The following is a 13360-nucleotide window of genomic DNA, read 5'->3' on the forward strand; positions in this document are numbered from 1 at the left end:
AAACAGAAAAAAAAAAAAAATCTAGAACTAGCAATAGAAACACATTTGGTCACGTGGAGTTAAAAGAACTAAGAGATGAAAGAGGCTGTACCTGGAGTATAGAACTCAAAGGTGATAGGAATGGGCCAAAGAACGTTTCATTACAGTAGTACAGTCTTTGTCCCACTGATTTTGTCAACCGTGTTCAGGCATAATTTCAATTTAAAAATTTTTAATGTAAAGACACATGGACAAGGACATCTACTCTAGGCGAAGTCTTGTGTTTATATAGCACAAGACTGAAAACTAAATTTCTACCAAGGAAATGGCTAAATAAATCATGACACATCTACCTGGTCACTGTATCCTCTCATCTGAGGTACAAAGTGCTTATACAAACAGAGAACCACTTAAGGGACACACAAGTAATTAATCACAGTGGGTTCTTGAAGAAGGTTCAGACTTACTTGTCATTCACTTAACAAATATTGAATGACTATATACTGTGTTAATTCATATACATGTATTACTTTCAGGTTTTAAAACACAGTTTTAAACAGTTCTTCACAATTTGGTTACTCCAAAGCAAAAACTGCTCTTATCACACCAGTCAGTATCTGTTAACATTTCTCGAACACCTTAAGTCCAATGCCAAGCCCAGGACTGCTCAGACTGTCCCCAGTTCCTCCTCTCCCAACACATTTTCCAAATACTCTCCAGGATGACAATATAAAAGTGACACTAAACAAAGAAGCATAGAAACACTTGGAATTTTGTTTCCATACCATTCACTTCTGCAGAATCTGTACCCTGCAGCAGACACACACTGGACGCAAAGCTGACTGCATTATACTCCTTCCTAAGGGGCTTACTAATCTAGTTAGGTAGCTTTATAAGCCAAGTTAACATGTGTCTTAGGTACAAAATCTAAAGTTCCACACAGGGCATCAAGCGGGGGCTCTGAAAACCAATGTTGAAAACTAAGTATTTTGTTGATATCTTCCTGATTCCTTTTTTTTTTTTAAGTCTCCAAATAGATCATAGTCCTAAGGACAAGAAATCTTGACTTTCATTTTTTCTGAGCTCCCCAACACACCATTACCTACCTAGCATGGTGCCATGTGATTTCAATAAATCCTTAGTGCATGAATCAAGTGGAAGACTACATATAAAAATGCATTTATATTAGCAATTCTATTTTATCCTCACCCTGTATTTTGTCTGATATACAGGGGAAAAAAGCCAGAGGAATAAGAAAATATATTTGCATGGTAACAGGATTTCTGCACCTTGAAAATTCAGCTACTTTACTTTTTTCCATCTGCCGTCATACTTTTGTTACTTTACATGTAGTTGATTTAGAAAGACCTGTAATCAGAGGATTAAAACTAAGTGAAGAAATAAGTAGGGAAAACAGACTTTTTTTTTAAAGGTCTTACTGACAGAAAATTTTCTTTGCAGAGAAGAAAAAGAAAGTAAATTCAGTTGAGATCACAATACTGAGGCAGACCTATTTCTGAACTGAACTGGTCCCTAAATTTCCATGAGATATCAATTGCTATTTAGTATTAGGCAAGATAGCAGAAGGAAATGGCAACCCACTCCAGTACTCTTGCCTGGAAAATTTCATGGACAGAGGAGCCTTGTAGGCTACAGTCCATGGGGTCGCAAAGAGTCGGACACGACTGAGCAACTTCACTCATTCACTCACTCAAGATAGCTACTGGGCTTCCCTGGTGGCTCAGTGGTAAAGAATCCGCCTGCCAAGTAGGAGACTTGGGTTCAATCCCTGGGTCTGGAAGATGCCCTGGAGGAGAAAATGGCAACCTACTCCAGCATTCTTGCCTGGGAAATTCCACGGACAGAGGAGCCTGGAGGGCTACTGTCAATGGGGTCGCTAAAGAGCTGGACCTGATTTAGCTGATTTAGACAGCTACTACAGTGCTCAAGCATTTCAGAAAATCCCCATGCTCTTTTAAGCGTGGACCAACACACTTACCACAATGCAGAGGCTCACCAAGTGAACTATACAATCTGGGTTTTTTTCTTAACGGGAAAAAAACAAAATTGTTAGCAAATAAAGGAATATGGACAATGACAGGAAAGCATATTATTTTGCACAGTTATTCTGTATGTCAGATTAAAGTAAATCACAGGGAAAAATAATAATTCATGTCTAATTATTCAGTTCAGTCACTCAGTTGTCCGACTCTTTGTGACCCCATGGACTGCAGCACACCAGGCCTCCAGGCCCATCACCAACTCCCGGAGCTTACTCAAACTCATGCCACCCAACCATCTCATCCTCTGTTGTCCCCTTCTCCTCCCGCCTTCAATCTTTCCCAGCATCAAGGTCTTTTCAAATGGGTCAGTTATTCGCATCAGGTGGCCACAGTACTGGAGTTTCAGCTTCAGCATCAGTCCTTCCAATAAATATTCAGGACTGATTTCCTTTAGGATGGACATGGACAGAATGGATCCCCTTGAAGTCCAAGGGACTCTCAAGAGTCTTCTCCAACACCACAATTGAAAAGCATCAATTCTTCGATGCTCAGCTTTCTTTACAGTCCAACTCTCACATCCATACATGACTACTGGAAAAACCACAGCTTCGACTAGATAAGACCTTTGCTGGCAAAGTAATGTCTCTGCTTTTTAATATGCTGTCTAGGTTGGTCTTAAATTTCTTCCAAGGAGCAAGCATCTTTTAATTTCATGGCTCCAGTCACCATCTGCAGTGATTTTGGAGCCCCCAAAATAAAGTCTCTCACAGTTTCCATTGTTTCACCATCTATTTCCCATGAAGTGATGAGACCGGATGCCATGATCTTTGTTTACTGAATGCTGAGTTTCAAGCCAACTTTTTCACTCTCCTGTTTCACTTTCATCAAGAGGCTCTTTAGTTCTTCGCTTTCTGCCGTAAGTGTTGTCATCTGCATATCTAATTATTTAGTGTCAATAAATATTGAATAAATCAGTGAGTCAAACATCAAAGGGGTTAATAGAATTCTATACCCTAATGTCTAACAGAATAGAATCTACTATTAGGAGATAGATAAGCCACAGAGAATATTATGTATATCCAACTCAAATAGTTTCGGTTATTTTGTCTTCCGATATATTCCCTTTCTATCAAAGCAAAACAGTATCTAAGTAACTGCTGATGCTCCTGTTCTTAAAGCATCACTTCCCCTACCAGGTGGCTCAGACGGTAAGCGTCTGTCTGCAATGCGGGAGACCCAGGTTCAATTCCTGGGTCAGGAAGATCTCCTGGAGAAGGAAATGGCTACCCCAGTATTCTTGCCTGGAAAATCCCACGGACAGAGGAGCCTGGTAGGCTGCAGTCCATGGGGTTGCAAAGAGTCGGACACAAGTCAAGTCAACTTCACTTCACTTCACTTCACTTCTTTCACCTACCTGATGTTCATATACTGAGTTTTAAGGCTTGCTGCTGCTGCTGCTGCTAAGTCGCCTCAGTCGTGTCCGACTCTGTGCGACCCCATAGACAGCAGCCTACCAGGCTTCCCCGTCCCTGGGATTCTCCAGGCAAGAACACTGGAGTGGCTTGCCATTTCCTTCTCCAGTGCATGAAAGTGAAAAGTGAAAGGGAAAGCACTCAGTCGTGTCTGACTCTGTGCAACCCCATAGACGGCAGCCCACCAGGCTTCCCCATCCATGGGATTTTCCAGGCAAGAGTACTGGAGTGGGTTCTCTGGAGTTTTAAGGCTTAGACACAGGTATTCACCTTTGATAGATGAAGTATTCCAGCCACATCAGTAAACAAGGATCACAGTCATCAGCGATTTCAACCCTGAATGTCTGAGCCTGAAGGGCAACCAGGAAGGAAAACAATACCTCCAATCCAGCAGTTAGTAGCCTGCAGCCACTCCCTACAGGGAGCCCAGATGCTACTGGCCCCAAATAGCTGAGATGCCTCTGAAAGGAATGACTTCTGTGAGCCCAGACCTGCATCTTCCCATACACAGAAAAGTGCTAAATTCCTTAACCTGAGATATTTGATTTTAATTCACAAAAATGCTTTTGATATTCAGACTACCCACCTTTTGTTGCAAACTTCTATGTAAACTGACTCCTCCCAGCCCTCAAGCAATACTCTCAGGGTTACCTGACATGCTGTCTCCAGTGCTTGAAGTCCTAAAAATTCCCACTGAATAAAACATAACTCTCAAATTCTAGGTTGTGACTATTTTTTAAGTCGACATTTTTATACCCTCTTTCCCACTTACTTCCGGGAGTATGCTTTCAATTGCCATGTATTTGCTGATAACTTTCAAATTTGCACTGAGCCTGAAACTCTCCTCAGCCTCAGACCTGCATAACAGTAACTTCACTTGGAAGACCATCTCCTCTGCTACAGAGGTCAGTAACTAAAAGGTGCTCAATGTCTCTGGTAAGTTTCCCCAGCAGTCACAAGCCCTATATAACACCAGGTCTGTGTAGCCTGTAACAGGACTGTGCATGTCTTGGTTCTAGCTCTAAATCCACAGGGGAAAGACCTGCACCTTTACATCTGCCCTGAAGCCTTGTTGTTGTTGTTTCGTTCAGTTGCTAACTCCTGTCCAGCTCTTTGTAACCCCATGGGACTGCAGCACGCCAGGCTTCCCTGTCCATCACCAACTCCCTCAAACCCATGTCCATCGAGTCTGTTATGCCATCCAACCATCTTATACTCTGTTGTCCTCTTCTACTCCTGCCCTCAATCTTGCCCATCATCAGGGTCTTTTCCAATGATTGGGCTCTTTGGATCAGGTGGCCAAAGTATTGGAGCTTCAGCTTCAGCATTGGTCCTCCCAATGAATATTCAGGACTGACTTCCTTTAGGATTGACTGGTTTGATCTCCCTGCAGTCCAAGGGACTCTCAAGAGTCTTTTCCAGCACCACAGTTCAAAAGCATCAATTCTTCAGCTTTCAGCCTTCCTTATGGTCCAACTCTCACATCTGTACATGACCACTGGAAAAACCATAGCTTTGACTATACAGACCTTTGTCGGCAAAGTAATGTCTCTGCTTTTTAACGTGCTATCTAGGTTTGTCACAGCTTTTCTTCCAAGGAGCAAGCATCTTTTAATTTCATAACTGCAGTCACCGTCTGCAGTGATTTGGGATGCCCAAGAAAATAAAGTCTGTCACTGTCTCCATTGTTTCTCCATCTATTTGCCATGAAATGATGGGACCGGATGTGATGATGAAGCCTTAGTCACTGTTTACTATGGGTAATTATCCCCCAGGAACCTATGGAGGATTCCTGGCATTTCAAATGAACTGACCAGGTCCTCTGGTACTCACAGCTGCAATGTAATCTTAATCTAGATGCTTTAATATCTTAATTTAACAAACACTAAGAAACTATACGTCCAACACTGTGGCAAATGTGGACCTACCCTTCTGAAATGTGTAGTATCAGTGAGAGAGAAAGGTGCCAATCAAAGAAACCAAAAGACCACAGAAGTAAATAAATCCCACAATTTGGAGGACATGATACAATGGTCTGTGCCTTTTGCTATGTGTCTATCCAACTTAACTAAAAAGTTTTAAATGATATTTTGCATCCAAAACATGCTAATAATTCCAGAATCTGAGAACAGGAAAGAGTTCGAAAAATCAAGTCATCCATTTTCCTCATTTTACTTAGGAGGATGCCAGAGTCCAGGGAAAGTTACACAAGTGGCTCTCCTTAGGGAGTAACAATGCTTCTAATCTAGGATCTGACCTTGTCCTAACTCTGCCCACCTGACTCACTCCCTTCCTATTCTATATAATTTTCCGCATATTTTCATGTGCTATAATCTTCTATCTGGATCCACCTATAAAAATCTATCTAAACCCCAATTCAAAAGCCCAGGAAGCTTTCCTCCATTAGCCCTGCACAAGTATTCATTTCTGCATCCCCTAATTTACCCTGGATTGTGTGTTGCTGCTGTTGCTAAGTCACTTCAGTCGTGTCCGACTCTGTGTGACTCCATAGATGGCAGCCCAACAGGCTCCCCGATCCCTGAGATTCTCCAGGCAAGAACAGTGGAGTGGGTTGCCATTTCCTTCTCCAAAGCATGAAAGTGAAAAGTAAAAGTGAAGTCGCTCAGTCGTGTCCGACCCTCAGCGACCCCATGGACTACAGCCTACCAGGCTCCTCCGTCCATGGGATTTTCCAGGCAGGAGTACTGGAGTGGGGTGCCATTGCCTTCTCCCGGATTGTGTGTTAGGGTAACACATTTCACCTCTTACAGCTCAAGATACCCTCCTTGAGGGTGGAAAGCCTCAGGGCATCAGAACACACAGGTGCCTCGCATCGTCCTAACAATGAAGGCAATAATCATCCCATTAAAGGATGGATGGCCTGTAAAAAACGCCTCTGAACAATCAGAACTAATGAAGAAAGACAAATTCCTGAGCTGGCATCAGGAATTCTATCCTTTATTTTACAAGCATCCATATAGCAATTCAAACAGAACACACACTGCTCTGAGTACCTTATAAATATTAACTCATTTAATTCCCTTAACAAACTTACAAAGTAAAAACTACTAACTCATCTCGCAGATGAAGAAAAGGAAATATATAAAAATGAAATAATTTGTCCAAAATCGCTGAGCCAGGATTTGAAGCCAGGATCCAAAATCCATTCTCTTAACTACTAAGCTATGCAACTTCAAAACAATGTCAATCACCTTTACTATTAATAAAATGACCAGAGATAATTTAGAAAAATAAAATCCCCTATCTTAAAAAACACAAAACTACATTTTTACTTTTTACTAAAAGTTGACTTAAAAAAATCATTAGAATAAGGACCTAATAAAGACCTATAGTATAACACAGAGAATATTCAATATCAATGGTTTATGGTAATAAACCATAATGGAAAATATGAAAAAATGTACATATATTACTGAATCACTTTGCTGTACACCAGACAATAACACAACACGTTGTAAATCAACTACACTTCAATTTTTTTAAAAGTCACTAGAATTCCAAGTTAAAATTGTGGTAGATGCTAAACTCCAACCCCCACCAAAAAAATATATCAAGAGGTATCTAATTATTTTATCTCACAAAACAGTGTCAAATGACACCTGGGCTTTCACACTACATTTCCTACTTCCTGCTTCCTTTAGGAACACGTTATTCTCATGCTTTCGGCCAGCCTCTCAAACGACAGTCTTCCTGTTGCATTTTTGCAAATCTTTAAATAGCTGCTATTTGGTTGTGAAGCACGCACTTAACACAAATGTCACATCTGGCCTCTTGAACAATTTCATGAGCTTCGCCTTGAAGTCATACTCCTGTTAAAGGTCAAGAAAGGATGCCCTGTAATGTAGCCAATCCACCCTCACCCACCAGTAATGCTTGCTCCAAAACAGATATAATGTTCTACACAGGACAGGTGACAGCTGGGAACGGGAGATGGATAACAGCTGCAAGCTGAATGTGAGGGTAATTGGGGTAATCACTAGCCCACTGAGTAAAACTGTGAAGCTCTATAAAAAGGAGATACTGACACACAATTGCAGATAATATGACTTTGTTTTGAATGATGGGTAGCAAAAGCAAGAAACAGGGCATCCTGAGTTGCTCCTTTCAAGCTATGATACAGCCACTAAGCAAAGCATAAGTGGGAAGACTGGGCTGGTTTTCTCCCATACTTTACTCGCCACAGACAATGTCAAATGTGCAGTGACAGGAAGAGGAACACTAATCATTTCTAAACACTAAACCCTATCTGACGCTAAATTTTCCATCAAAAAGGATTTTTTAACCTTAAGATGTTTTAAAATAGTTTTGCAAACTATTGTCTATGCACCAAATCAAGCCTATTTTTGTACAGCCTTTGAGCTAAGAACTTTTTTATGTTTTTAATTGATGCTTTTAAACTGTGGTGTTGGAGAAGACTCTTGAGAGTCCCTTGGACTGCAAGGAGATCCAACCAGTCCATTCTAAAGGAGATCAGCCCTGGGTGTTCTTTGGAAGGAATGATGCTAAAGCTGAAACTCCAGTACTTTGGCCACCTCATGCGAAGAGCTGACTCACTGGGAAAGACTCTGATGTTGGGAGGGACTGGGGGCAGGAGGAAAAGGGGATGACAGAGGATGAGATGGCTAGATGGCATCGCTGACTCAATGGATGTGAGTTTGAGTGAACTCTGGGAGATGGTGATGGACAGGGAGGTCTGGCGTGCTGCAATTCATGGGGTCTCAAAGAGTTGGACACAACTGAGCGACTGAACTGAACTGAGCTAAGAATTTTTTTATGTTTTTAAGGGTTGTAAAAAACAAAAGAACATTGTGTGGCCAGCAAAGCCTTAAATATATACCATATGACCCTTAGAGAGTTTGCAGAGCCCTATGTTAAAATAAGCACAAAAGGAATAGCTATGATTTAGTTAATCCATCAGTGGTTCACATATTAATTTTGTGCTTTCAATCACTGGAGTTAAATATTATTAACCATGCGGGATGAGTTGTATTAAAAATCTAGCCCTAGTTACCGATGTCTATTTTCAGTCTTTTTTGGCTCTTATTGTTTGCTCACTTTAATAAAACTGGAAAAATACTGGTAGGGGATAAAACTGAAACTGGCCTTATTAGATTTCAGTACAACCTACAGATTATTCCTATAGATTACCTCTTTTGTCCACCTTCCTCCCAAACCATTCAGCAAGCAGACTGTATTTTTGTATGTTTATAAGACACTTGTTGTAGGACTTCCCTGATGTCCAGTGGTTAAGAATCTGCCTTGCAATGCAGGGAATGTGGTTCAGTCCCTGGTTGGATAGCTAATATCCCACAAGTTTTGCAGAAACTAAGCCCCCAAGTGACTCAGCTACTGACCCCATGTGCCGCCAAGGAAAGATCTCCCACATAACAAAACGAAAAAGAAAAAGGTCCCACATGAAGCAACTAAGACCGAATGTAGTCAAAAAAAAAAAAAAGACAACTATTGTCAATCACTTGTTCTATGATAGTCACAATGGCCACCCCAACAGCTGAACTCTACTGTCTAATGAAGCAACATGTTGCTACCCTAGCACCTTCCATACTGAAATGTACCATCTGAATGTCTAACTTTCATTGACTTTTAAAGGTGTGACTACAGTTGCTTCTGTTTTAACAGCCGGGAGAGCCGGTTTGTTTGAAATTTTTTATTCTCAGATGGATGACCTGTGAGCTATGGGAAAACACACACAATCAGAATGTCTTCATATACAAACACGCCACTTTTCTACTGTCACGATGTCATTTCATCACAAGTTTTAAAGTTTTTGTAAAACGAAATATAAGTACAAAACTCTTGACAGTTAAGTCCTTTCAGTTTGAAAAAGTTGCTATATTACTTATGGTTTCTGTACAACTAAGTTCTGCAAGTTGGAAATCACAGTGAGAAAGCAAAGTCCAAAATAGAAATATGATAGAACAGTCACAAGCAGGGAGAAAAGCTGCCAAAGTGATAGTGATGCAGAAATACTGAGCTGTGCACACAGCAGGGGCTCAATAAATGATTTTTGAGCAGGAAAAGTGAGATAAACCCTTTTCTGGTTTTATAAACCTTCTTGACCTCTATATTAGGAGAAGCTACAGGAAAAGGAGAAGCAAGGAGTACCAGTCATAAAAATGATGGAATGAAAACCTTGAAAGGATCCCCATGGTGTCTAACAGTATGAAGGAAAACAAGCAAAAGTTAATAACATACAGCATCTCTAGGAGCTGGAATCCCAAGCCACACAGTCTTTGATCAAACCAAGGAAATGTGGAACTGAATGCGCAATTGGCAGTGTCCATTACACTGGCATCTTCAATCGCCAACAAGGGTACCCAGAACTCCCCCTCCCCAAACAAGGCTGCGACGGAGAACTGATCAAAGGAGCCAGTTCAGCAAAGTGACTGCTGCTTTATATTTAGCGGGCTTCTTCAAACCTTACAGCCCTGGGCCTAAGGTTTTGAAATTACCCTGGACACAAGAACCAGGGGCAAGGTGAACAGTGCAGATGCCTCAGCCCTACCGATTCAAACTGTGCAGGCGGGAACTGGGATCCTCCTCTTTAGCCACACCTCTAGACTCTTTTGCCCGCTAAAGTTCAAAAACTACCATCTTAGATGGTGTTTGGTGCAACTGAAAGGCAGAAAGTCGCCCGAAAAGGATTGAATGGGGGCCAGACGGGGGAGAACGAACACCAGATCCCTGTTGCTGTTCCGTCGTAAGTCGTGTGGAACTCTTTGAGACCCCTAGACTGCAGCAGGCCAGATCCCTGGGCATGTATTAACACTACTCGCCCGCCCAAATAGGGGACGGGAAGGGAAGCGGGAATGAAAGGAGGAAATCGGAGGTTTGAGGAGACCCCTGGCCGCGCTGCGGCTCTCCCGGAAGCCCCCTCGAGAATCGGTCTTTACCAGCGTGAGCAGCGCAGCAGCTTCTCCAGCCGGTCCAGCGCGGCGCGGCTGTGGGCCCAGGCCCCGCGACCTGCCGGCTTCATGGCGGGCGCAGGATGAGACTGGTTCCCAGAGCGGACCCTCGGCTGCCGGTTCCCCTGCATCGCCCCGCCCTCTCGGGGTAGGCTCCTCCGAAGGCGGGAGGCTGAGAGAACTCGGGCAACCTCCGAGACACCGGAGACCGGCGACCCGACTCCTCGCCCCCAGCCCAAGCAGTTTCTAGGTCTGGGCCAGCGGGACGCCTAGGGGGCGGCGCTAGCGGGATGGGCGGGGCGCGCGGGGTGGGCGGAGCAAGGCCGAAACGCGCCAAAAGTAGGGGCACGCTAGCTGGTGGGGCGGGGCCTAGACAGGGGGAGCGGCCGCCGCAGAACCCTTGTGTTGGAGGGAAAGGGGCGGGGCCACAGGCTGTCTGGAGGGATAAAGGCAAAAAACTGAGACGATTCTAAGGAACTTTCACTGAATTTAATCAATGGAAAGTCACAAGCCGAGAAGTTTTAAGTATTATCTATGTTACTCGTTCAGTCCTGTCTGACTCTTTACGTCCCCATGGATTGTAGCCCACCAGGCTCCTCTGTCCATAGGATTCTCCAGGCCAGAATACTGGAGTGGGTAGCCAGGCTCTCCCCCAGGGGATCTTCCCAACCCAGGGATCGGATCCAGGTCTCCCACATTGAAGGTGGATTCTTTATCGTCTGAACCACCAGAGAAGCCATATAAATTATATGTAAATATATGTTATTCATATGTTTCTATTTATATATAAGTATATATTTACATTTTTATATATGTTATAAATTTCAAAATTTTTATAAGGATATTCTTTTTATAATATTTTTTTCCATTGTGGCCTAAAACATTTATTAATATACCCTGGAGGAGGATATGGCAACCCATTCCAGTTTTCTTGCTGGGATAATCCCATGGGCAGAGAAGCCTGGTGGGCTGCAGTCCGCGAGGTTGCACAGTCAGGCACAAGTGAGCAATTGAGCATGCGTTTATTAACACATTTAAGTTCAGGGGTAGCCAAGAAGTTAATCCTTGATTTTTAACCCTGTTAAGCCATTGTTTACAATTTGCAGACAAAACAAGCTTTCAGTTCAGTTCAGTCGCTCAGTCGTGTCCGACTCTTTGCGACCCCATGAATCAGAGCACGCCAGGCCTGCCTGTCCATCTTCAACTCCCAGAGTCCACCCAAACCCGCGTCCATCGAGTTGGTGATGCCATCCAACCATCTCATCCTCTGTCTTCCCCTTCTCCTCCTGCCCCCAATCCCTCACAGCATCAGGGTCTTTTCAAATGAGTCAGCTCTCCGCATCAGGTGACTGAAGTACTGGAGTTTCAGCTTCAACATCAGTCCCTCCAATGAATACCCAGGACTGATCTTCTTTAGGATGGACTGGTTGGATCTCCTTGCAGTCTACGGGACTCTCAAGAGTCTTCTCCAACACCACAGTTCAAAAGCATCAATTCTTCAGCACTCAGCTTTCTTCACAGTCCAACTCTCACATTCATACATGACTTACTGGAAAAACCATAGACGGACCTTTGTTGGCAAAGTAATGTCTCTGCTTTTTAATATGCTGTCTAGGCTGGGCATAACTTTCCTTCCAAAGAGCAAGCATCTTTTATTTCATGGCTGCAATCACCATCTGCAGTGATTTTGGAGCCCCAAAAAATAAAGTCTGACACTGTTTCCACTGTTTCCCCATCTATCTGCCATGATCTTAGTTTTCTGAATGTTGAGCCTTAAGCCAACTTTTTCACTCTCCTCTTTCACTTTCATCAAGAGGCTCTTTAGTTCTTCTTGGCTTTCTGCCATAAGGGTGGTGTCATCTACATATCTGAGGTTATTGATATTTCTCCCGGCAATCTTGATTCCAGCTTGTGCTTCCTCCAGCCCAGCGTTTCTCATAATATACTCTGCATAGAAGTTAAATAAGCAGGGTGACAATATACAGCCTTGACGTACTCCTTTTCCTATTTGGAACCAGTCTGTTGTTCCATGTCTGGTTCTAACTGTTGCTTCCTGACCTGCATACAGGTTTCTCAAGAGGCAGGTCAGGTGGTCTGGTATTCCCATCTCTTTCAGAATTTTCCACAGTTTATTGTTTAGCAAACTTAAAATGTTAAATGAACTTAGAGAATTAGTTGGCAATTTCAGGAGCCAGTCTTTTTTTAATCATAATTTTAAAAATTTTAATGAAGTATAGTTGATTTACAATGTTGTATTAATTTCTTCTGTGGCTTCCCTGGTGACTCAGAAGGTAAAGCTCTGCCTGTCATTCAGGAGACCCAGGTTTGAACCCTGGGTCAGGAACATCCCCTGGAGAAGGGAATGGCTATCCACTCCAGTATTCTTGCCTGGAGACTTCCATGGACAGAGGAACTTGGCAGCTCCAGTCCATGAGGTGGAAAAGAGTTGGACACAACTGTGGAACACAGTTGGAAAGAGAATGACACTTTCCACACTTTTCATATATATATATATATATATATATATATTCTTTTTTATGTTCTTTTCCATTATGGTTTATCACAGGATACTGAATATAATGCCCTGTGCCATGAAGTAGGACCTTATTGTTTATTCATTCTATATGTAATAGTTTGGAAAAGTCTCAGTCCCTCCCCCCAAACCCCTCCCCCTTGGGATCCCCAAGTCTGTTTTTAATGTCTGTTTCTGTTTCATTTATGTTGTACTTTAGATTACACAAAGTGTTATCATATGATATTTGTCTCTTTCTCACTTCACTTAGTTGATAATCTCTAGATCTTTCCATGCTGCTGCTAATGGCGTTATTGCTTTTTCATGGCTGAGTGGTATTCCATTGTAGATATGCACAAGACTGTCTTTTTCCATGCATCTCAGACAGCCCTACTTCTAATCCCACTTCCTCTCCTGAATAATTGTGTGATTTACACCATGTCCTAAGTT

The 13360-nt window shown here is 42.7% G+C and overlaps 1 protein-coding gene across 1 annotated transcript in view; it reads right to left on the reverse strand.

Annotated features, from left to right (window-relative positions):
* BARD1 (BRCA1 associated RING domain 1) overlaps positions 1-10529 on the reverse strand; it is an 86505-nt gene extending 75976 nt beyond the window's left edge. Inside the window, exon 1 of the mRNA XM_068969189.1 lies at positions 10387-10529. Within this exon, the coding sequence (XP_068825290.1) occupies positions 10387-10529 (143 nt within the window). The remainder of the gene's footprint in view (positions 1-10386) is intronic.
* Positions 10530-13360: the final 2831 nt, after the last annotated feature.

This window comes from Capricornis sumatraensis, chromosome 3, assembly GCF_032405125.1.
Source record: "Capricornis sumatraensis isolate serow.1 chromosome 3, serow.2, whole genome shotgun sequence".
Taxonomy (NCBI): Eukaryota; Metazoa; Chordata; class Mammalia; order Artiodactyla; family Bovidae; genus Capricornis; species Capricornis sumatraensis.